Source organism: Papaver somniferum, chromosome 3, assembly GCF_003573695.1.
Source record: "Papaver somniferum cultivar HN1 chromosome 3, ASM357369v1, whole genome shotgun sequence".
In the NCBI taxonomy this organism is placed as follows: Eukaryota; Viridiplantae; Streptophyta; class Magnoliopsida; order Ranunculales; family Papaveraceae; genus Papaver; species Papaver somniferum.
The window spans coordinates 137,962,614-137,987,618 of record NC_039360.1 but is presented as its reverse complement, the minus strand read 5'-3'; the positions used below and the strand labels follow the sequence as shown (position 1 = coordinate 137,987,618).

The following is a 25,005-nucleotide window of genomic DNA, read 5'->3' as shown; positions in this document are numbered from 1 at the left end:
CGTCTCAGACATAGTTAAACTCACACAATCTTCCACAGAAGGTTCCGGGTATATCTCCTTCTCTGTTTTGTTGAAAGTCAATGAAAATCTTGTTTTCAGTCAATTTTAAACCCATTGCCAGCCCTGATTCACGCGACAACTCGATATTAATCCAAAACTCCCAAAAAAATCCGATTAAAACTCTTCAAAAATCTCTTCGGAAATTCACGCAATTATGAAACTAATTTCCTGCCAAAATTTATAGAACTGGTGAAGAAGGAGGTGCCCATATCCATTCATGTGGTGCCTTTATCAATTTGGGGGTGCCCTTGTAAAATTCCAGGGTTTCTTTATCAAATTCTCCGGGTGACTTTAACACTTTTCTTGGGTGTCTTTAATATATTTTTCCGAGCCAATTTTTCCAAAAATGTTTATTTCTCAAAAACACCTACGCACACATAAAACACCATAATAAAACAAAAATGAGCATCAACAATATAAACAATTAAGACAAATCAGACACAAAAATGTGTCTGTCACCTGTATGGACAAAACCTAATACGATCACAAGTAGGTCAAAGAAAAGACCATTAAAGAAGATTGTATGTAGAGTTTTTATTTTTCTCTTCTACAATTAATATATGTAAAGCAAAGGTCTGTGAACCTGATTGTGTAGATGAGTTCTTGGACGATCTCAAAAATTAATATCCAAGATCAATCTAGTCGTATCTGAATGCTAACAAGTATGAAACTTGCAATCTATCTTTCAAGATATGAATTCAACAAGAATGAGTCTTGTTTTTTATCTGAAATAATAAGGGCTTGAACTATCTACATTGATTCACGTACTACTTGTGTTAATCCTATCATAAAGATAAATAATATAATCCAAAAAAAGAAAAATACAAAACACCGGAAATTTAGTTAATGAGGAAAATGCACATACAGAAAACCCCTGAGACCTCATCCAACTTTGAACACTACACTCTATTAAATCGTACACATACCAACCTATTATCATACGTTGGACTGGAATGTATTTGAGGCCGAATTAACCCCCAAGAAATTCAGTAGCAGTCATGTTCCTTATGCCTCTTAAAAGTCGCAAGATTCTAGGACTTGATTCCCTAAGATGACGTATTTTATAGCCTAAGAGTTGCTTCAACCTTAGTGTAGACTTTTGATACCGATCAACCTCTAACAGACAAGCCTATTTGATTTCCCTTTTGATATGTTTCAATCTAGGTTTAGATTATTTTTTTTTGAAGTAGACAAAGTCCATCAAACTTCACAAATATGGAACACTTACACTTAGTTAGGTGAGAAGCTTGGATTACTAACCACCTCTCAAGAATCTATAATACAAAACAAAAAGGTTTTTTGAGTTTGGACGGACGGATAACATTTTGAGAGACAAACAGGTGATCCGACAATCCCAGTCTCATCCCAGCCATAAACATCTAGCGGCCGTGGTGTTTGTAACCTCCTTCCATTATGGAGATATTAATCACCCTCTTAATTAGTTCTTCATCAATTAAAAAAAATGTGCCCTTAGAAAAATAAAGTAAAAAATTAAATGTTACAACCATGTTACCACCATAGAAAAATACAGAAAATTCTTTGAACCATATCTTTAAAAAATCAAATTAGCCAGTCTTCACCAATCTGCAAAACACAAATAACATGTTCTTTTTAAAAATACAAAGAATAATTTTCATTATACTCATTGTATAAAGGGAAATATCTAAAAATACAAAGAATAATTTTTATTATACTCATTGTATAAATAGAACAATCGAAAATAATACATATCCAAAAATGACTCACCAAATATTTACTCTTTCGTCATAGACCTGATTTTAATTTTAGCAGTCCAATAAGCAAACCCTCATCCACCTGCAAAACACAAATAACATTAAAGTTACAATGTGTGAAACCCAAAGAACAAAGAACTTTAGAATAATTTTTAGCATCCATAACAAATTTATTGTCGACTGAGACATTTAACCAATTGAAAAATGATCCATGTTTTCATCCATAACAAATCTATCATTCTTGGGAACATTTGAGCATTCTTGATTAAGATCATGACTATATTTTTATCATCTCTTAATGCCGTGAATAGTTTAATCAAAATCTTCAACACAAACAAAAATAGGAGAAATTGAAACAAAATGAAGAGCAAAAAATCTTGATCGTTTTTTTTTTGATCGACAACACAAACAAAAATAAGAAAATCTTAACCGGGCATCTCTCTACTAAGGTACAATTACCAAGTTCACCATTGGTTTAGATTTTGTGTCCTCCTGGTGGTTTGTTTCTACAACAGCAAACGTTACAAAAAGGTCCATGCATCGGCTAATTAAGGTATACAGCTCACGTTTTTTCATCTTTTGATTAAACTAGAAATAAATATCATTCTTTATTTATGCCCGAAATTAGGATAACTCTAATTTTTTTCACTTAGTTTTCCTCCTCTATTTATCCTCCCACGAACGTAGGACGATAGTCCTTGCGGTTGAGGAAGAATTTATGGGAGGATGTAATTACGTATACTGCTCATCAAATGAAGATTCAGCATAATAGTATGAATACAACACAAATCAGTATCACAGACTACCAATCTTTGGGGATCGGAAATAATTCATTATTTAAGGACAAAATAAAATGATTAACGAGGATTTTTTATCAAACAATATCATTTTAAGTCTAAAGAGTATCGCGAAGAATTATTAAAATTTAAGCATAACCGAATTTATAATTATTGGGTTTAAGATTTTTATAGGTGCCAGTTCTCAAGGATAGAATTAAGCCTCATAGTGTGTAGTATTTATTTAAATTACTTTAACTAAAACTTATTCCGTCCCATGCCGCGTCGTTACGGCATGAGTTATTTCTAGTAATCCAAACAAATCATATAAGAGTTTAGATGTTTATCTTGAAGAATCATAAAGTCTGAGACGAAGAGAACGTTGTGATTTCTATCTATCTCGTACCTGATCCAAGATTACAAAAACCTCAAAGATCAATAAGAACAAGATCCGGATTCTAAAACTATCAGTTAAAAGATAGTCTGACCGGGCTTCACGAATCCATAAGTGAAGCCTTCAAAGTCGTAATCTAGAATAGAGTATCTGCGAATAACCTAGGTTACAAAGGACGACTCTAGCTTAGCAAGTAGGTCACAAGGGTGTCACGAATTAAGAAAACATGTTGCAAGAGTATCTTTATTTATAGATTTTCAAGGCTCCAGGTAGCTTTGATTCAATCTAGGGTTACTTGATCATAGAAAGATACTATTAATCAATCATCAGGTACATGAAAAAAAATATAACAACCCACTCAAATATTAATAAATAGAAATTATGGACGAGCAAAGGGAAATATCTAACGAGCCTCATCACATTTTCGGATTCAAGTTCACTCATAGGTCTGCAAATAGGGCAGCTAATCTTCAAGTTAAGAAAGGAATGGAATTACTCACCTACCACAACTGAAAGGAGAATGCACCAAGTTTCTCAATTTTGTTATACGTATAGGCAAAACCAACTTATGAGCACCCAAGATAAGGGCACCAAAGATAAGAGTGGTAACTTTATATTAGTTAGGTCTTCTTTTATTCGCAAAATTAAATAAATCCAGTGAAAAATTAATTTAACACTTGATCTATGAAAAACAAGACACCAACTAAATACAACCCCATGCAAATATTAAATACAACCCTTTCAAGTTATTATAAACCTTGTTGATGTTGGTGAACAAAACTCACATATATCGTCTTCTATTGTCTCGCTCTATTCTAATCCAAAATCTGATTCTTTCTGGTACTCTTAATCAATCCAATCAAATCAATTCTCACCAAACCCTAACCAAATTTTTAAGATATATTTTGATTTTCTTTTCCAAATTTTAAAAAATCACTATGCTCCGATTACGGAATAACTAGAGAAAGGGTTTCAATTATTAAGTTGTTTGAAATTTCAAACACTCGACTCTCAATTATTTATAGGTGAACTTAATTATTTTATTTTATTTAAATCATGGAGAAACTTCATACCATGATGGTAATAATTTCAAGATGATGGTGATGAAATTTAATCAAAGAAAAGAAAGATTGCTTCAGAGAGGCCAAGGCACATGAAAGCGAAGATAATCTACATAGATATAAGACGGCCAAGAAGAAGGCTAAACAGGCAGTGAGCATTGCGAAGGCACGTGATTATGAGGTCTTCTTCCATAAGCTTGGCACAGTTGAGGGCGAGAAGGATATTTACAAGATTGCTCGGCTAAGGGAGAGGAAAACGCGCGATGTAATCCAGGTCAAATGCATTAAGGATGCGGAGGGTCGTGTTTTGGTGGAGGACGCAAAGATAAGGGAACAATGGATGGAGTATTTTGACGTGTTTTTCAACGGAGGAAGAGGTACTCCTTCATTTGAGCTTGGGGACAATTACAACCTTGCGGACACAAGAGAGGACACCGTTACCCGAAACATCCACGAGAGTGAAGTGAAGGAGGCCTTAAGAGGGTCCAAAAGGGGGAAGGCGTTGGGACCTGATAATATTCCTATCGAGGTGTGGAAGTGTTTGGGAGATGAAGTAATATCTTTGTTAACTAAGCTATTAAATGGAATCTTCCAGGAAAATCGGATGCCGGGGGATTGGCGAAGAAGCGCTATTGTCCCGATTTTCAAAAACAAAGGAGATATTCAGAGTTGCTCGAATTACAGAGGCATCAAGTTGATGATCCATACCATGAAGCTTGGGAAGGGATCATCGATCGGCGTCTTCGAAAGGAAACGAGTGTAACGAAGAATCAATTTGGCTTTATGCCCAGAAGATCGACAATGAAAGCAATTTTCCTGGTAAAACAACTAATGGAAAGATATCGGGAGCAGATGCGAGACTTACACATGGTGTTTATCTACCTAGAGAAAGCATACGATAGAGTACCGCGCGAGGTACTGTGGTGGACTTTGGAAAAGAAAAGAGTTTCACCGAAATACATAAACTTAATTAAGGATATGTATGATGGAGCGATTACCGGCGTTCGGTCGTGCGATGACGTTTCGAGCCACTTTCCGATAAAGATTGGGCTACACCAAGGGTCATCCCTGAGTCCTTACTTATTTGCGCTAGTGATAGATCAAGTAACGAGGGACATATAAGGTGAGACCCCATGGTGTATGCTTTTTGCAGATGATGTGGCGCTAATTGGACAGCCCAAGTCAGAATTAGAGGAGAAACTAGAGTGCTGGCGACAAACTCTAGAATCGAAGGGATTCAGACTTAGTAGGACCAAGACTGAATATCTGAGGTGCGAATTCAACGATTCTAGGCAGGGTGGTGGGGATGTATTACTCGACGGACAACTAGTACCTAGGAAGGATTCATTTCGCTATTTGGGATCGATGATCCAAAGCGATAGTGGGATTGAAGATGACATTCAACATCGGACCCAAGCAGGATGGGAAAAATGGAAATTAGCATCGGGAGTCCTGTGCGACCGAAAAGTCCCCCTAAAGTTGAAAGGAAAGTTCTACAACACTACGATTTTACCCGTGATGCTCTATGGCGCTCAGTGATGGGCGACGAAGGACCGGGACACCAGACATCTAAGCACAACTAAGATGCGTTTGCTGAGATGTGTGTGCGGACACACAAGGCATGATCATATCAGGAATGAATACGTTCGCAAGAAGTTGAATATTGCACCAGTCAAAGAGTTGCCTACCCAACATCGATTACGCTGGTTTGGGCACATAAGTTGAAGACCCCCTGATGCACTGGTTAGAGTAGGACGCATTTTGTGAGCCGAGGGTCGGATGAAACGTAGAGGCCGATCTAAACTTACGTGGGATGAGTCTGTGAAGCGTGACTTGGAGAAACAGAATTTAACGAAGGAAGATGTGTCGGATAGACGGAAGTGGAGAGCAGCGACCCGTGTAAAAGAGGTGGGATTTTCGATACCGGTTTGAGTTAGCCCGTCTACGACAGATTGTTCGCGTACAACGTGTCCATTTGGAATGATCTGTCTCGAGAGCTCGTGTCCTGCTTGTCATCACTGACATGAGTGGCTAGTTCTTCCCGAGACTGTTGTTGCTCGATGGACAATACATTTTGGTGTATGGGTGGTGTTTGGTTCTTGGGTGGTTGTTGGATCTCTGCACCTAACGGCGAACGACAAGCCCGATTACCTCTTCATGCCCGTATCGTGGACCCTTTTGGTTTCGGTGTTTCCTATTTTGACAAAGTATCAATGGTGTCCCTCCGTTGCTACTTAGTCTTACCTATTCGTTGGTAAGATATATCTTTCGATCGTCGCGCACAACGTGTCCGCTTCGAACTACTCGTACCTGGTGCTCGTGTTCGTCTGGCCTTAAAAGGCTAGGAGGGTTTGTTCTACTAGAGACGGTCGTTCCTTGTTGGACAATATGTGTTGGTGTTTGAGTGGTGTTTGGTTCTTGGGTACTTATTGGCTCTCCGCCCTGCGTGTCGAACATCAAGCCCGATTACCTCTTCAATATTTTTCCATATTCATCCTCGGGAAAGAATAGTTGGTTCATGTACATATCTTACCGAGAAGGTATCGTTAACTGTCCCTCGAGTTTGTGAACAAGTGAAACAACACTGGAATATTGTGAAAGGGGGACCCCCCCCTCCCTCGTGGCTATGCAGGCAACAAGATCGTGAAAGGGGGGACTCCTCCCTGTAGCCCTCCATCCCTGGGCAGGGATACAGTGAGTATGCTACTCTAATGGTCGCGAATGCATAAACCCTACTAGAATAGTGTGCTCACTCTCTGCTCCACCCGCGATACGGAATGTGCCAAGGATTTGAATACTGTCTCCGGACAGGTTGCCCAGGTTGCGAGCCGGCGTAGAAACTTAGCAATACTTTTATGAGATAGGATCTTTACGAGATAATATCTCTGCCCTACCCCGACTTGCTTGGGACTAAAGGCCTTTGGTTTTGGTTTTGGTTTCTGGTGATGAAATTTAATCTGATAGGTTGAGATTAGATTGGTAGTTCTGATTACTAAGGTCATTTCTCTAATAAAACTTCTATCACCATTTCAATCGATGTCATCATCATCAATATTATATTTATTGTTTTATTATTAGTTGAATAGAACTCGTAGGAATTGTGTGCTGCAAATGCCATCGCAATAATGTGGTGTCTTGGTGTGAATTATGAAAATCATTGTGAGTTTGTTTTATCCACGATAAGTAGAGTGCATGATATTCTCAAAATATTGTATCTAAATTTGGTGTGGTTTGCATTTAGTCGCTGCTAAATATAATAACACGTCGTATAAATGAAATGTTTAGCTAATACATGCTTTAAGGTTTTGTAATATCTAAATACTTACTCATAACATAAGTATCAACAATATTTTTTTCAATATTATTTTTGTCCGAAGCTGAATAAGTTTTTCTTTTTGTTTTGGTTTCTTTTGTTGTTGTTGTTGAAACATGGATAAGTTTTCTTTTAAACAAAACACAATTTTACATATTAGGACATTTAGATATGAATAATATGTACATTTTACCAAATCTACCACTGAAAGAGTTTGCATCCATATGACAACCTTGATACAACTCATTAAAAACCTAGTAAAGGCTGGTTCGTTATTTGTTTGCTAATATGCAAGGCTGCATGCTTGAGTTTTCAAGAGAACCAAAAAATACATCTACACCTGCACATATGTTGAGGGTAGCTTGATTGAATTGGTAGCAGTGGAAAGTAGGCAATCTTAACAACCATTAGTCAACGAAGAACAAGTTTAGTAGTGGAGTCCAAGTTATTTCAATTTTTAAAAAAAGTGTGGAATGTCGAGTCTGATGAATTTCAAGTTACATAAATCCATGTTCTAAGGTTTCTTGTAGAGAGCTTGGAATTCAAACTGAAATGTCATTTCAAATTGTATTGAGCGCGATTCCAAATTGCACTTAATCTTATGTTGATTTTGTCTCTAAATCCAATTGTCTATTTTTAACTGTTGATTTTGTAGGCTAAAAATTGAATGTGATTTAGAATAACCTTGAATATAATGTGGAATGCCAATCTGGAACTCATTTTACCTTCCATCATTAGACTAACCCATCCATAATCTATTTCAAGTGGTTAGGTAGCATTAAACTTATAAGATGTAAGTTTTCCGCCATAAAACATGCTCTAAGAATTAATTCAAGTAAGATACCCCTAACCGACAATAATCTACTAATAACACCGATCAATTCATCTAGGCTAGTCGCTTACCAAAAAAAAAAAGTTGTTTTAATCCTAAATTCTTGTTAAAACATAGACATGGTGGATACTTGAATTGACTAAACGGCTTTGAGAAAATAGAGTGTGAATTCGTGCACACTCTTCAACGAGTGTATATTTCACATTTCAATCTCTACCCTTGATTTAATTTAGGCAGTTATGTAACGAGGGACGTGATTCTAAACATGGAGGGTAATGAGGTCATCAGTTAAATAATCAACCAATCAAAAGAATATGTGAAATATACACTCGTTAGAGGAGTGTGAACAGATTTGGACTCGAGAAGAGCGCGAATTCGTGCACACTCTTTAACCAGTGTATATTTCACATTTCAATCTCTACCCTTGATTTAATTCAGGGAGTTGTGTAACGAGGGCCGTGATTCTAAATATGAAGGGTAATGGGATCATCAGTTAAATAATCAACCAATCAGAAGAATATGTGAAATATACACTCGTTAGAGGAGTGTGAACAGATTTGGACTCGAGAAGAGTGCGAATTCGTGCACACTCTTTAACGAGTGTATATTTCAAATTTCAATCTCTACCCTTGATTTTAATTTAGGGAGTTATGTAACGAGAACAGTGATTCTAAACATGGAGGGTAATGGGGTCATCAGTTAAATAATCAACCAATCAGAAGAATATGTGAAATATACACTCGTTAGAGGAGTGTGAACAGATTTGGACTCGAAAAAAGTGCGAATTCGTGCACACTCTTTAACCAGTGTATATTTCACAGTTCTTAAAGAAATCTGGGGAAATAAAGCATTTTCCGTATATCGCACATCCTTGAGAATAATGTTTGATCAAAATGAGTTCTCTTCTACTGCTATCGGAAGTCGGAACTTTTGAGACTACTTTTAAAGTATGTACCCTTAAACATCCTCACACCCAACATATATACACTAATGGCTTATGACTCTACAGGGAACTATATTGGGCCAGAGGATATCCTGGATACTATGGACATGATAGATTCTGGACGGGAACAACTCTAGTTCTCAGTTCGGCCAAGGAAATGAAGTAGATGAATGTTACTATTGAAGCTGAAGACATAACAACCCTCAGAAACTTCAAATCCCTTTATCAAGATGCAGTTCATGGAAGATTTATCAAGATGCAGTTCATGGAAGATGCCCAGTTTGCTACGATAACTCCTACCAGGGAGAAAATGAAGACAAGACCGAGCTGGCTTCTTTTTCTAGTTAAACTTTAGGTGAATATTGAAACTTTTAATTTAAAGACTAGATCTCCAGAGACCTACTAGTTGGCATGGAGACCTCATAACAAAGCTATCTTGCAACTTGAATCTCGACCAGCAATTTGCTCTCTTCAATTCTGGTTAGAGCATTCAAAACACTCTGATGTATTTGGCATTTTTCTATTTTTCTTAAAAATAAAATAAAAAAATAATAATAATGTTTCGGTTCTTTTTTCAGTTTCGTGTTTGACTACAGATAGCACACAGTTTTATGTACAAATTCACTCATCTTTGTAACAGTCTCTTTTAGATCACCAAAACTCTTCTAGCTTCGAACTTCCTTTCAGTTTTTAACTCCACAGTACAACATATCTTCTACACATTGCTCACAAGAGTATCCAAAGCAGATGTTCGTGAGAAAGTAATATCTCAAATCTGTAGAAAGAACATAACTTCTTTAGGATATCCAGCATTCTAGAACAAATAACAAAAAGACAGAAATGTAACTGAATGATAATTGTAAAAGCTGATTGTTTACTTGCCATGCTTGAACATAGTAAAACCAATCGAAAAGATTTCGGACGGGATAATTGATTGGCTATGGTATATTGAGGAGTAGACTATTAACACATGCCTTTCTCTTTCTGTAGCAACAATACCAACTTTGCTTGGTCACGAAAAACCTTGAATACTCCAAGCATTCAAATGGCTACTGCACTTCATCGCAAGAACTGAACATGGGCATCGACGTGATAGATGCCAACAACAGACCTCAAGGTTTTGCACTTAAGTTGACCTTCTATAATCAACAACGGTGTCGTATACTTCTATCGTCAATGAGCTCTCATCATAGCATCTGTTAAGTAACCAACAGACATGTAAAATAAAAGCCGTACACAACAATTCAAAGAAGGATTCATGTTAACTGAAGAGCTTTTATGGATTTAAATTTATAAATACAAGTGAAGTTTTACCTAAGTTCATGCCAAAACAGTTTGGTATATTCCCGCAAGAATGGTTTCAACGGTTCAATAAAACTATCTCCATCTGCGAGATTATTGGAAGGGTTCTTCTGTTTTTCTTCAAGACCTGAGATATAGAGAGAAGTGGCTAGATGCACGATAACTGACGGATCTGAATCCCCAAGAACAGACTGCAATTCTCTTATAATCCATGGTTCTATTCTGCGTCGCTTTATTTCTTTGACGCCATTATTTCTTAATACATTCTGAAGGTAAAATGCATTCAGCTAAATCTCCCAGTGAACAAAGCTTTAGTGATTCTAAAACCGTACATGAAATGCAGTAAGAATGAAGCTGAATCATTGAAATTATCACATGAAAGACATCCAACCACATGAGGTAATTTAAGCATATTAGAATATCCTATAGCGATAAACGGACCGATGTTTCGTCATAGGCTACTTGCGTCTCATTCAAGGGAACAGCAACTGAAGCTCAAAGGCTGAAATAAAAATCCTATAACACATTTTGTGGTGCCAGATAAAGATGCAATAAAATATCAAAGAAACATAACGATGTCAGTTTGTTATGTCACCCTAAACAGTGGCTATCGCAAAACTATGATCGAGGGCAAAGACAGTGATGAATTCACAAAGCTCCTATACATCCATTTACTTCTATCCACGTTTACAAAAGTTCATGGAACCCAAACGGGTACCTGCTGGCAACTCCTTGAAGGCAATGGAATGGCTTGTATACCTTTGTTATAAATACTGCCAAGCACAAACAGAAGCTATAGGTTAATACAGTGAAATAGAACAGAACAACCGACCACTTCCGTTCACAAAGCAAAATCAGTACAAGTACTTAATATGTATTTCGGAGGAATGTGATCGCAATTGTAAATTACCTAGCTCGCCATTGAAGAACACTTCCAGTTACAATCTCAACTTGATTCCTTTGCCTCTCACTAAGAGAATCCAGTCCCGATTCCATAAAAACTCGCCGCAACGGATATGGTCTGGATCGGTTATACTCCCTATGTCTCCTCCTCAAAACCATCCTGATCAAGATATGCATTTAAATCAGATTTAATGAAGCAACAAATTAGAAAACCTAAAAAAAAAAGAACAAAAAAAAAATAATCTTACCTTGTATCTAGAAAATGAGTTGTTTGTCTTGTATGATCTCCAGAATCAATCATTTTCTTATTATCAAGTTTAGGTAATCGAAATACTTCAAATTTCCCAGTAAAAACCCTAAAATTGGAAAACCATGAATCGAATTCAGCATTGCAAAGAGGGCAATTTCGTTTCATGTGACTCCATTTGTGAATACAGTGTATGCAATAAGCGTGCATACAGAATGTAAGAACTGCTACTTGGTGATAATGATGATGAAGATTATCAAAGTTTTGAAGGCAAATTGGACAAGATTTATCTCGGATTGCATTGAATACCCGCTTTGTAATTGAAGAGACCTTAGATGTTGATGATGAATTTCTCCGACCCATCGAAGGTGTTTTCCTTTCTTTCTTCCTTTCTTTCCTACAACACCAACTTGAGTTCTGTATGTTCCACGACTATACTTCAAACGGATATCGTTTAGGTCGTATTATTATTTATCATACACCGCCCATATTTATGTTTTGGTTTGCCTTGGAGCACCTGGCCGTGCTTTTTTGTTTCTTTTAAACAAAGAACCTTTTCATGAATAGTAATTGAATAGTATTCTGGTTATAACGAGTCTAACATGGGAAGTAACATGACAAAAAGAACAAGACATAACGTAAAAGTACAATATCGAGAAATCTGATAAGAAAAAAATAGAATTATTAAAATAAAACAAATATAAGTATGAATAATATTCAATTAAATCGGAGGAATGATGTATTCTCAAAATTAATTTTCAACTATTTTGTTTGTTTTTCTTCTTTAGAAACGTGATTCCAAATATGAATGATTTGCTCAAATGTTTGTAATTAGAAACGAAGATTTCGTCGTCAAAAAAATCGTCAATGAAGATCCCGTCGCTCAATAAATTAATAATGAATATTCCAATGAAGATCCCGTCACTGAAGACAACAAAGATGAAGATTTTATCTTTGAATAACACCCATATTGATCTTAAAACTCAAACCAAGAACCGCCATTAAAGCGTAGATAAACCTCTAAAGAGTAGATAAAACCACCATAATGTTGTAGAGAAGTAGAAAACATAATAACAACCAAACTAAACTAGAAAACAAGAAATTGTGACGAAACATGCTCACATTCGGCCCAAAATGGGCCAGATCTGAGCAGATGAGGGTTGCCAGCGGTATCCTTGTTAGAGAAGAAGAAGGAGCGAGAGAGAGAGAGAAGAGAGATTTTTGTGAACTGTGAATCCAAAGTCGACTACCTATATTTGGGTTCTTTATGCTTCCAACTGGTTGATAAATATAGTCAGGTGAAATCCATTTTTGTTGACTTACTCAATATTGACCTAAGTAGTGTCAGAACATATGTCCTTGTATTACTTTCATGTATAGTTTCTAACAACACTGTAACAACTCAAGAATTTGAGACACAATAGTTGTATTTTTTAATTTCTCAATTTTCATTACATGTTTCATCATTTTCATCAGTTTTCAAGAATTTTCTCGGTTCTTGAGTTTGATCTGATTTTTTAACATTTTCATAAGCTTTTCTTGAAATCTTTCATGACTGCTATAAAAAGTATTGCGGATCAATATTATCCTATTAATCAACATCAACTTCTTCAGAATCCATGGTCTTCGAACAACAATGGTGCAATAAATTTAGAATAGTCAGTTTCAAGTTGGATCTTCTTGCGCATCATGTGGAAATATTGGTGATTTTAATTCAAAAATAAACCACAACTGACTTTTTAGGTTGAATATCAGATTTTTCGCAAGATCGGTTATCATGCTAGTAATTTTTACTTTAGATATCACCCTCTTAAGAAAAACAACGACAATGTTTATTCTAATACTTATGGTACTAATATTGTTGGTACAAACAAGCTTTTACAAGTATGCATTTTACAGATCCTTCTGAAAATGGTGATACCTTTAATTCAACTAACCGGCTGTCTGATTTTGGAGCATGTGAATCTTCTGTATTGCACAACACTTCTGCTTATGCTGGCAAGGAGAAAGTAATGATTTAAAATGGTAAGACTCTGCTAGTTTTATGCTGAACAATGTCTTACATGTGCTTGCTATCAAACAAAATTTACTTTATGTAGTGATAGTAGGGATAATTGTTATTATTTTAAATATGTTCCTTACGGATATGAGATAAGAAGTTAGCATAATGATATCGTGTTGTATCAAGGAAGAATGATTAACAATATTTATCCCATTTATCATGTTAGCTTTTAATCGCGTGTAACATTCACTTTCTACATATTTGGTTGCTTCCTATGACTTATGGCATAGGAGATGATCAGAACCTAATAATGCATATTTCTAAATCATTTTGTTGTCTTTTATCACATCTCTAATGCCTTAGTATTCTATTTTGCGACAAATTTTGTATCATGAGCATATCTCTCTTTATGAGTAATTTTTTCGAAATAATCTCTTTTTGTGTTTTGTTTAAGGTGGTTGATTGAATGGTGAACAAGAGGTGAGCGAGACTGTAAAAGGAGCGCAAGAGGAAGTGGGAAGGTCGCACTGCTACAGAAGGAACTTGTTCGCAGAGTGCATGCCGAACTGAACTTACCAAGTCAATGGAACAAATATTTGTGGTCAAGAATTATAAAAGAAACTCAAATTTGATCAATGGCCAGATGTATTCAATCCATGTTTGAAGGCAAGATAACTAACAGATTCACCCTGAATATCTAAGCAAGGTACACAAGCCTAACACCCAAGTAACCCCCTTTACACTTTCCCTTTTCGTTCCCAAAATCAGAAGAAAAAAATAGAAAACTTATCTTCTCAAACCATCGACACCATTGCCCATACTCTCCCAACTGCACCCTTTCTCTTCCATGTTTCAACTGTGCAGCCATGATTTTAATTACCAACTCTCTTTGTTGTCAAATTAATTTTTTTCACCTCTCCTACCTCTCTGCCTATCCACTCGATTAATGGTACCATATATTGAGAGAAGAAATCTGAAATTGTGAGTGAAGAGAAGGTTGTCGTACGAAACAACTCTGAAACTCCCTCAACAGCAACATGGTTTTGATGATAATGAAGTGGGTGAACGTTATAGAGATCAAATCTGTTATTATGTATCATTTGGTGAGTGACTGACATCTCAATCCCTAAATTTCAGTTGTATTTGTTGACAAATTGAAACCCAATTTTGGGCGGAATTCATGTATAAATAGGGGTTGTTGTTGTGTAACTTAAGATCCAAGTGAGAAGGGTCATAGGTAGAAATCAGTTGTAACTTATCTTCTCCAAAACTGTTCTTGTAGAAATCAGTTGAACAAAGAAGTTTGCATGAATGATTTTATCCATCTTTGAATTTCATATGTCTCCTGTTTTTGCCATGTTCTAAGTTTATAAACTATGGTTTAGATGAAGCCCTTAATTTAACTCTTGGATATTTGTGCTGATGTTATTGTTCTTGTGGTGCATGAATGATTAAGGATATATTTAATCTTGTGTTACAACATATTACTTTCACCTTGTTTGTTATGCAACCTAGGTAGTCAGAATAATTCTTAGTTGTACTTCAACTTGTGCTTTATTTGATTGTTGTTAATATGTGATTAGTTGTGCTGTAATAAGACAGCTAATGCTAGGGGTTAATACCTTAGTTGATGTTAAATCATCCATCTGAAGACAGCCTTGGATATGCGGCAGACTCGAATCTTCCCCCCTGTCCACTATAAGGAACAAGAATATTTTCATTAGCCGAATAATCTGGTGTAGGTTAAGTGGTGAATTCAATTTCCCTAGTGCCTTCCTATCAAGTGTTTAATCTCTTATTTCATTTGCATTTCTGTTATTTAGTTTAAATCTCATAAAAACAATTATCTCGTCGTATCGACACACCCCTGTTTGATCTAAATCAGTATAGCAAGACTTGAATTTAACCTTGCACCAGCCAAGTCCCCGTGGGAACGATCCGCACTTGCCGTGTATTACATTGTAGACACCGTATACTTGCGGTTTAATATTGTAGGTTTCTAGTCCTACCAAGTTTTTGGCGCCGTTGCCGGGGACTCGGTAGCGGCGTTGTGAACCTGCTGTTTACTTTACTGGTTTTTAACTTAGTTCTGTATATATTTGTTTGAATTTACTTTGCTTTCAGTCACTGGTAGTATTGCTAAGTTGATTAGTATTTGCATCTTGTAACTTTTTTGTTTGTCTGTGAATATTAGCTTAACTTAGGTTCATGCTTCTTAAAAAAAAAAAAAAACGTTCCATCTTTTCCATTTTTCTCTTGTTAAAAATATATGTAAGCATGTTGTTTAAATCTCTTTCACCATTTTAGTTTAACTTAGTGCATAGTCTGTAGTTAGTCTAACTTTTCTGATCTCTAGTTGGATTATATTTTAGTTTTCCTTTTGTCCAGCACTTTTGGTTTTACTTTGTTTTAGTACCTTTTCGAATTTGTAGCCGTTAGTCTTTGTAATTCAGTAGCTTTGTTAGTTCTCTTTTTCATTCAATTTGTCTTATTCCACTTAGTTTCTGCCTAGGATTCAATTATTAGTGGTAGTGCATAACTCTGTTTGCATAATAACTACTTATCTCATTTGCATCTCTGTAATATATCATCTCCTATTAATACATTTAGTACTTTGGTTCTTTTGTTTTTAGAGTAACATATATTCAACTGCATTTGTCTGTAGCATGATTTTTGAATTTCTTTTTCCATTTTAGTTTATCTCACGTAGCCTTTGGTCATAAGTGGCGTTACATTTCCTTTCTCTTAATATTTTTCTAGTCTAACTTCGCCTGTAGTTTTTAACTTTCTCAGCTTATAGCATAATACAATCTGTAGCTGCTTGTTAGTGCACCTCATTATGTTCTGCATCTGTAACTTTCCTGTCCATTTGAACTGCTTCAGTGGGTGAGAATAGCATAACTCAACTATTGTAGCTTTGTTGTTTTCATTTAGTTTAGGTTGTATATTTGCTTACATTTCTAAACTTCTATTTTTGTTTTTACTTGTTTTTTTTTCTTTTAGTTAGGCTTAGTTTAGTGCTATAGAATCTGTGGCACTCACGTTCAGTAGGTAGTGCCTTGTCCTAGGTAGTGCCTTCTTTGATTTCTTTTTATTAAACTTCTCGCTGTAGTTGAACGTTTGTGTCATATAATGGTAGTGCATTGTTTTTCAAAGCTTAGCCCCTTTAGTGCTAGTAGTGCATAGATGTAGTATTTTCTCTGTAGTTCGTTTTTGTAAATGAAAATTAGTGCAAGTTGGGTTAGTACATCGTTATTAATTGTTTGCACGCTTATAATTTGTTAGTAGCTCAGTAGTCGTCCTACATTACTGACACCCGGTGATATATTATTTCATTTTCTGTTGATAGTAATAGGTATTACGTAGCTTTTGTTTCTGTAGTTTTCTTTCATATAAATTACGTCTGTAGGTAAAGTATCCGTAGAAGTAATTAGTTTGAAGTTTTCGCATCAATCTGTAAAATATCACTGCAATCATCTCCGCATTCCCTTTCTTTCTTTTTGTTGTGCATCGCAAACTCCTTTCTGAAATTTTCAGCATTAGTATTTTCTTGTCTTTGCTTCAACTATTCAATTCTGGGAACTGAAAGTTTCTCTTGAGCTGCCAGGTACCTGCAATACTGTTGTGGAACCCAAGGAAGGGAAGAAAGAGAGGCTGAACAATCGTGCCTAAACCCGATTTTATGCCGGCGGTATTGTTCTCTAAACTTTTTGTTCTGTCTCAAAGGGTATACCCTATTTGTGTGTTGTACTAGTTGCCTACTGAGCATTGTCAAACCCCTGCAACATATACATATTTTTGCATGATCCTATGTGACATTTGGGTAACTTGTGTGTTGCTGAATTGTTATTTTACTCTGCATATCATCTCTGCAAAAGTTTTGTGTCTGTGTGCCTGAGTCCGCGAGTATGTTTATCATAAGCTTCATCTTTCGCCCGACTTTTGTACTTGTTGATATTTCTGGGTGTTATAACATGTTGAATGGCGTGTCTGATGGGGTATGATTGTTTCTTTTCGTGACCAAACTAACCGTCTAGTTAGGATTCAGCGAGAGGACATAGTCGAAATCCCCATTTCTGTAGTAGATAGACCTGACCAACCAGAGACAACGGGTGAAGAGTTAATTCAACCCCGTAGTCTCAAAGATTACATGTACCCGACAAGGGCAAGCCATCCCTCTTGCATTGTTTTACCAAAAACTGCTGGTCAGTTTGAATTGAAAGCGAGAACAATACATATGCTCCCTGTGTTTCGAGGGGTTGATGCTGAAAACCCCTACCACCATGTGAGAGAGTTTGAAGAGATTTGTGGGACTCTACGTTTTACTCAAATGCCGGAAGAGTCCCTGAAATTGAGACTATTTCCTTTCTCTTTGAAAGAAAAGGCCAAGTCTTGGTTATATGCCTTGCAGCCACAGTCAATTAGGACATGGGATGATCTTACGAAAGAATTTTTCAAAAAGTTCTTCCCAAATTACAAGACTGCGACCATTCGTCAAAGTCTGAATAGCTTTGTGCAATTAGAGGGTGAGACCTTAGCTAAATACCTGGAGAGATTTAATGAATTATTGCTTCAGTGTCCTCACCATGGTTTTGAAAATGGAGACTTGTGCAAATTTTGTATGAAAGTCTAGATGTTGCCACCCGAACAACAGTTGAGTCAATGAGCAATGGTTTTTTTATTGACAAAAGTGCTGATGAATCTTGGACTTTCCTTATCGAAGTTGCTGAAAAGACTCAGCAGTGGGAGTCCATTCGTGAACCTAGAAAGACTGCCCTTGTAGCTAATGTTCATAAGATTGAGTCTGACTTTGAGGGAAATGCGAAAATCCAATCGTTGGCAAGGAGAGTAGAAGCGCTAGAGCTGCAGAAGAATGTGAAACCTACTGCAACTACTCTCAGTGACCATGTCGAAATGTCTATTTGTGCTGCATGTAATAGTTCTGACCATCTAGTGGACAGTTGTCCAGAAATACTTGCATTTCAGGAATCTAGACTTGAACAGGCCCATGCTTTGTATCAAAAGCAAGAACATAACCCGTATTCACAGACCTACAACCCAGGGTGGAGGAACCACCCTAATTTTTCATGGTCTAAGGGGCCTGTGCAAGGGGGTACATCAGGAAACACACAAGGGTGTCCACACCCTAGAAACCCCCATATGCAGTCCTACACACAGTACCCTGCTGATAAAAAATTGTCTAGCATTGAAGAAAGTGTCGGTCTGTTGACCCAAAATCTTTTGCAACTTCAGAAGTCGACTGACCAACGTTTTACAAGTCTAGAACTCAAGATGGATCAAATTTGTGATGCACTTAATGAGAGGGAAAAGGGTAAACTCCCAAGTCATCCTCAACAAAATCCTAAGAGTGCATTTCAAGAAGGTACATCAACTTGCAATGAGTCTTCGCATGATCAGTGAGTCTGAGTCAGACTCATCATTGCATACAACGCCACAGAAAACATCCATTGTAGAAAATGAATTTGAGCATGTTTGTAAATCAAAAAGTTCTACTGATGTTAATGTTTCTTTGCCATCTAATGTGCATGTTGCTCCATTTCCTCAAAGGTTGGTGCAGCAGAATAAAGGCGCTCATTACAATGAGATGTTAGAGATGTTCAAACGAGTCAATATCAACATCCCATTTCTTGAGGCAATTAAGCAAATCCCTGCTGTGAGTGGGGAAAAACGATTGCTGGTTTTTACGGAATTGAAGAGTCGACCGTGTGGAGACTCCTTAAACCGAGCGAAATGTTGAACCTCACACAAATGCATTGCAAGAAGGGAGTGCTTTAAGTTCGAGAGATCAATCTGTAAGACCCCGGCCTAAACCAAGAACAATGGAAGTTCCAGAGTCAATTCGGTCACAAGAGAGGATGGGTTGATTTGTAGGAGGAAAGCTGAGAAATGCGTGAGATCAATGGTGATCTGAAATTGTAGGTGTGTTGTGAATTCAACGTGACAATGCTCTGAATGATTGAATTTTGCTCAATTGAGAGTAATTTCTGTGAGTTCGTGTACACGAAAGATTGTCTGTATGAACTTTGATGAGAAATTGCTCGTCTTGGCGAATGTCGTTCGAATGTTCGGAAACTTCTCCTTTTTTTCAATCAGGATTCATAGACATTTTATAATGTCGGAGTTGAAAACACCATGATCCCATGAAGTGTGACAGTTGCTGGAATCAGAGAGTGAAAATGGGGAAATCGTGTTAAACCAATTACTCATCGTGCGGAGACTTGGTTAACTTTCCACCCACTACTTTGCTGACTCTTCCAACTGATTGCACGACTTGCTCACATTCTCGTAGTGGGTGAACACACGTGCCGTAGACCGCCAGACCAAAACCCTAGTTAATAACCCCCCATGTGACACGATTGAAATCTCGTGATTGTGGAGTCAGTTGCTGACTTTATGGGACGATGAGTCCATGTAGCGCTGAGTTGAACATGATTAGCAAATGTTTCGAAACTCATGAATTTAATGTGTCTGCTGAGACGAGGTATCATTATAACCTAAGACGAGCAAAACTGTGTTGCTAAATTGTTGAATATTGGTAGTTGAACCAATATTCTTTGATTTGAGCAAATATTGCTAGTCTGAGCGAATTTTTTGCTAATTGAATAAATATTGCCGGTTCGAGCGAATATTGCTAGTTCGAGCAAATATTGTTCTTTTGATGAATTGTTGGTAGCTGGACCAAATAAAATATTAATTTAAGTTACTGACTGTTGGGTCGAGCAAAATAAATATGAATATCAATCATGGAATCAACATAAATTATCAGAGTGTTCGAATCTGCACAGAATCACGCTTCTGCAGAGCTCTGAATTCAAAACCCTAATTTTATCGAAATGGTGATTTATTGCAAATCAACACGGGACCGGATACATGGGATGACGGGTTCACCATATAAATCCCAGATGCTCGAATGATCAAAAAATACCAAAGTCTCTTGAGGACCAGTTGGTGAAAGAATGATTAAATGTTGGTTCAATCATTTACTGAAATAATGCTCGTGTGAGCAACAAATCATAAAACCTGATGTAGAAAATATGAGGGGCCGACCAAGAGGTCATGAGACCGGCTCTTGATGGTCGTGGGACCAGTAGATGGTCGTTTGAGCGAACTTCCAATTGTTTGGAAAGAGTTCGAACCTAATATGAGCAACTGAGCAAATTAGGTTAAAATCATTAAAACATGCGGGACCAGCTGTTTGCAAGCTTCAGGGTCACCCTTGGTCGGTCAAGGGGAGGTGCCCATGTCACAATAGTGTCCGTGCTTCAGTCCTGAGAATTTTGATATTTTCTGATGCACGTTTGAGCAACATTTGGAGAAAATATGCAAAATTCATGGTTTTGCTGAAACCGACAAAAATACATGAGATGATGAAAATATAAAATAAACAAGGAATCACAAGGTGTGGGACCGGCCACGGCTAGGGCATGGTCGGCCGGCTGACACGCGGTCCCACATGCTTTTCCCAGTTTTATGTGATTTTATGTATTTTTCTCTGATTTAAGGGAAATTCCATGAAACTGGAGAGTTTGGCGAAATTAGGGAACTTCCATGAGATGAGAGACATAAATTAAAATATAAAATAAGGAATTTTCATAATTTGAGAGAAATAATAAAATAAAGGAGATGTGAGGTGTGGGACCAACCACGGCCAAGACATGGCCGGCTGGTGCTCGGCCCCGCGACACCTTTCCCTAATTTTATTATTTTTTGATAAAATCATGTGATTTAGATAATTTCTTTGAAATAAAGGAAATTTGCTCGAACGAGAGGATTTTCATGAGATCGTGAAAATAGTAAAAATATGGTAAAATATAAAATTGGGCGCGGGACTAGTCACTGAATGACTGGACGGCTGGTGAGCCTAGTCCCCTGGCGCTTTTGTTTAATATTTTATTATTATTATTTTCCCTTCCTATTTTGCATAGGTTCCTCGTTTGTTCGTATTTTTAAAATGCTCGTTCATGCATTCAAAATGTTAGTCTGTGTATTATCTGCTAATTACACTTGCACCATTTTGTCAGGGCTTATTCGATGCCCAGATGCCTATTTCGTTGAATATTTATTACTAACCTGTGGAATTCTGCTGGGAAGAACCACAGATTGAAGTAACGAAATATAACGAGGAATCGTGGAATATTTCTGAATATTCAGGCGATTAATTGACGACTCGTAGAATATTGCTGGATATTCAGACGATGGCTCGTAGAATATTGTTGGATATTCAGACGATTTAAGATAATTAATTGTTGGCTCTGTACTAGAAGGGCTTCCTGTCTAGGAGCATTAATTATCTGAGGGTTGAGCAATACGAACTTGCTGGAGTGTCATATTCCTCTTGCATAGTCGGGAAAAATCTGGTTACATCCCGAAGACGTTGTCGCTCTATACTAGCAGACATGTTGTCTAGGAGCCGCCCAATCTTTCGATTCTATACAGTATGAGATGTGATGTGGCCTCAGCTGAGAGACTGCACATCTTCATCTTCTCTGAGAGACTTTCTCCATCAGAGGTGGCATGAGCTTTCATGCACAGAGACATGAGTCTTGATACTCATCCGATTGCCGGATCCGGAGTAATTACTGAAATTGCTCAGTATTCATGGGATGTGTCGTGGCCTCAGCTGAGAGACTACACATCTACACATACTCTGAGAGACAACCTTCTCAGTCAGAGATTTATGACATGAGCTTTCATGCTTTAGTGAGAGACATGAGCCTCAATACTCATCTGGTTTCCGAATCCGGAATAATTACTGAAATTGCTCAGTATTCATGAGATGTGTCGTGGCCTCAGCCGGGAGACTACACATCTACACCTTCCCTGAGAGACTTTCTCGATCATAGGTTTATGGCATGAGCGTTCATGCTTTATTGAGATACATGAGCCTCAATACTCATCCGATTGCCGAATCCGGAGTAACTACTGAAATTGCTCAGTATTCATGAGATGTGTCGTGGCCTCAGCCGGGAGACTACACATCTACACCTTCCCTGAGAGACTTTCTCGATCAGAGGTTTTATGTCATGAGCTTTCATGCTTTATTGAGAGACATGAGCCTCAATACTCATCCGATTGCCGGATCCGGAGTAATTACTGAAATTGCTCAGTATTCATGAGATGTGTCGTGGTCTCAGCTGAGAGACTACACATCCACACGTACTCTGAGAGACAGCCTTCTCAGTCAGAGATTTTATGAGCTTTCACGCTTTAATGAGAGACGTGGGTCTCAATACTCATCTGATTGCCGGATCCGGAGTATACTTTTACAATTTTACCCTTTGTCGAAAATCCACCATCTACATTAAGTCCCCTGCTTAGTTAGGAACAGTCATGTTCCTCAGTCAGCATTGAATGGTGATTTTCCAGGTACAGACAAAAATAAGTAACTGAACTTAGTCATAAGATAAGACATTACTGGATTTCGACTGAATGAGCAAACCATGGTTTGGGCGGAACCCCAGTGGCATAATAGAGCATCATCCAGTGAGCATAAATTGGTGTAGAACCGCTGATTCGATGGTGGAACCTTGGTCGATTAAGGATTCACGGGTCCAGGACCAAGAAAGGGAATCCGCGGACGTTCGTTAGTTTAAGAAACAAACAAGATAGACCTGAGTCTAATGATAAAATTTTGTCTATGATCTTTCACGAAAAACAAACTTTTATTCTTTTTTAAATATGTGAGATTTCACAAAGTGGAATAAACTCTCGTTTCAAAGGTGAATACTCGTACGAGAGAAAAGTTTTTTTTTTTAATAGACTTGCGTCTGTTAGTAATAAAATTTTGTTTATGAGCTTTCATGAAAATTTTATCTTCGAGCTTTCAGAAATCTTTGAAAATATACTCTCACTTCAAAGACAGATGCTCGTGCGAGGGAGCAAAATATATAGACATCTTTTTTCAAATTTACGTGAGTTTCACGTTAAATATTTATGTATTTTGTAAAATCATGTTTTGATTTTGAACAACTGTTGAAAGTAGACAATTACATATGATGAAATAATGTCTGTATGTGAGTTTTCACAATTATAAAATGGACGTTTGTCCAATTTTTGAAAAACCAGTGAATGTTAAAATTCACGTGGGTTGTTCACGGTTTGATGAAAATCAAGTCATGATTTTGAATAATGAATTTTGCTCGACTTTGTAGGTTTGAAGGAACGAGCAAATTTTCGAAATTTTGACGTTTATAATCACTACAGCTAGTGAAATTATAAATAGGTAAGAGTTGGATTGTTGCCGTTTCAGCGCGTGCTTGTTGTTGGTATATTGATGTATTTTCAAATAGTGATTGTAGTAGTGGTAAAAAGGTTCTTTTCAGACTTGTTAAGAAAACAATTTTTAGATTTAAATTAAACTAGACAATTAAATAAAGTTGTTCAAAGTTATAGAGAAAAACACCAAGACTCTGGATTCCACCATTGTCCCATTAAATGATAAATTTTATTCAATATTCATGCAATTTTTTCCTTTTCAAGTGATTCTAATATTTGCCTATAATAAACTTTTGAAGTAATAATTGTAATCACAGAGTATGAAACATCAAAAGTTTTAAAAAACCCAGCATGCTTCATCAAAATAATTCACAACTACTCAATAAAAATCAATTTATCTATTTCAATTCCATGCAAATAATCATATAAAAAATATTGCAAATAAATAATAAAAATAGAATTAAACCAATTAATCTGGGACAATGGCTTCCTCCGTTGCCTCGGCTAATATGTTTAGCTCCTCATCCCAAAAACACACTCACAAGATAAATTCATGGCTAAAATAGGTGTTTTTATTGATGTATATAAGATGAAACAGGAATTAGCAACGCTGTAGAAGTGTTACAGCGTCACTGTTACAAAGGGGTAAGTGCTATTGAAGACTGTTGTAAACGATAAGCCTTTACTGCTGTAAAAGAACGACACTGGTATTGTTATTTAAGACTGCTGAAGAACGACTGACTATGTAAGTTTGTTCTTCGTGTTCTTGAAGCTCTTCAATGGCAGCAGCAACAGCACTGTCTTCTCTGTAATCGCTTCTCCTCGGCTCTCCTGGACTCTAAACTCTATCCTAAACTTGCTAACCCTTCTTATGACTCGACCCAACCTTTTTATAACTCAACAGGGTCATCAAATCCCGATGAAATCTCCTATTTCTCTTCTTTGCCAGTTACGGGTTTCTATCTTCTTCTCTCTTCTGTACGCGTCTGTTAGCTATCCCATTGCCACAAAACTCTCTCCTGACTTGAACAAAACTAGATACATGTATATCCAGCGTGAAAGTCTCCCAAAAATTTCTCACAAAATATTTGAACGTGAACAGCAACATACGTGTCCTGTTTGGACTTTTATTGCTTCTCCCGGTCATTCCAACCCAAGTGGTTGGGTTAAAATCGATTGTACCCGGCCTGTTCAGTCAATTAG

General features: G+C 37.1%; 1 protein-coding gene, 1 long non-coding RNA gene and 1 pseudogene across 3 annotated transcripts; 2 read left to right on the top strand and 1 right to left on the bottom strand.

The window, feature by feature from the left end:
• Positions 1-4,628: 4,628 nt before the first annotated feature.
• On the top strand, positions 4,629-5,956 carry LOC113360023 (annotated as a pseudogene).
• A 3,506-nt stretch (positions 5,957-9,462) lies between these two features.
• Positions 9,463-12,003, bottom strand: LOC113357494 (E3 ubiquitin-protein ligase Topors-like). 2 transcript variants are annotated; one of them, XR_003363650.1, is made up of 6 exons: positions 11,566-12,003; positions 11,325-11,477; positions 11,133-11,187; positions 10,427-10,680; positions 9,991-10,308; positions 9,463-9,887 (listed from the first exon to the last, which is right to left on the bottom strand). XR_003363650.1 is itself a non-coding variant. In XM_026600901.1 (5 exons), exons 1-5 carry the CDS (start codon positions 11,925-11,927, stop codon positions 10,239-10,241), a joined length of 894 nt encoding a protein of 297 aa, XP_026456686.1. In that variant the 5' UTR covers positions 11,928-12,003; the 3' UTR covers positions 9,894-10,238. The 2 variants fall into 2 exon arrangements, 1 of the variants encoding a protein (XP_026456686.1); XM_026600901.1 differs by lacking the exon at positions 9,463-9,887 and having other exon boundaries at positions 9,894-10,308.
• Positions 12,004-14,328: 2,325 nt separating this feature from the next.
• On the top strand, positions 14,329-17,795 carry LOC113361674. Its single transcript, XR_003365259.1, has 2 exons — positions 14,329-14,669; positions 17,174-17,795. It is a non-coding gene; the product is annotated as an uncharacterized LOC113361674 (long non-coding RNA).
• The last annotated feature ends 7,210 nt before the right edge of the window (positions 17,796-25,005 follow it).

Bases quoted from the DNA above. Each gene is read 5' to 3' on its own strand.
- LOC113357494 (XM_026600901.1), bottom strand. From the start codon at position 11,927: ATGGGTCGGAGAAATTCATCATCAACATCTAAGGTCTCTTCAATTACA. The intron at 11,478-11,565 runs GTAAGATTATTT...TATCTTGATCAG, and splicing joins ACTCATTTTCTAGATACAAG to GATGGTTTTGAGGAGGAGAC. The intron at 10,681-11,132 runs GTACCCGTTTGG...TTTTACCTTCAG, and splicing joins CTTCAAGGAGTTGCCAGCAG to AATGTATTAAGAAATAATGG.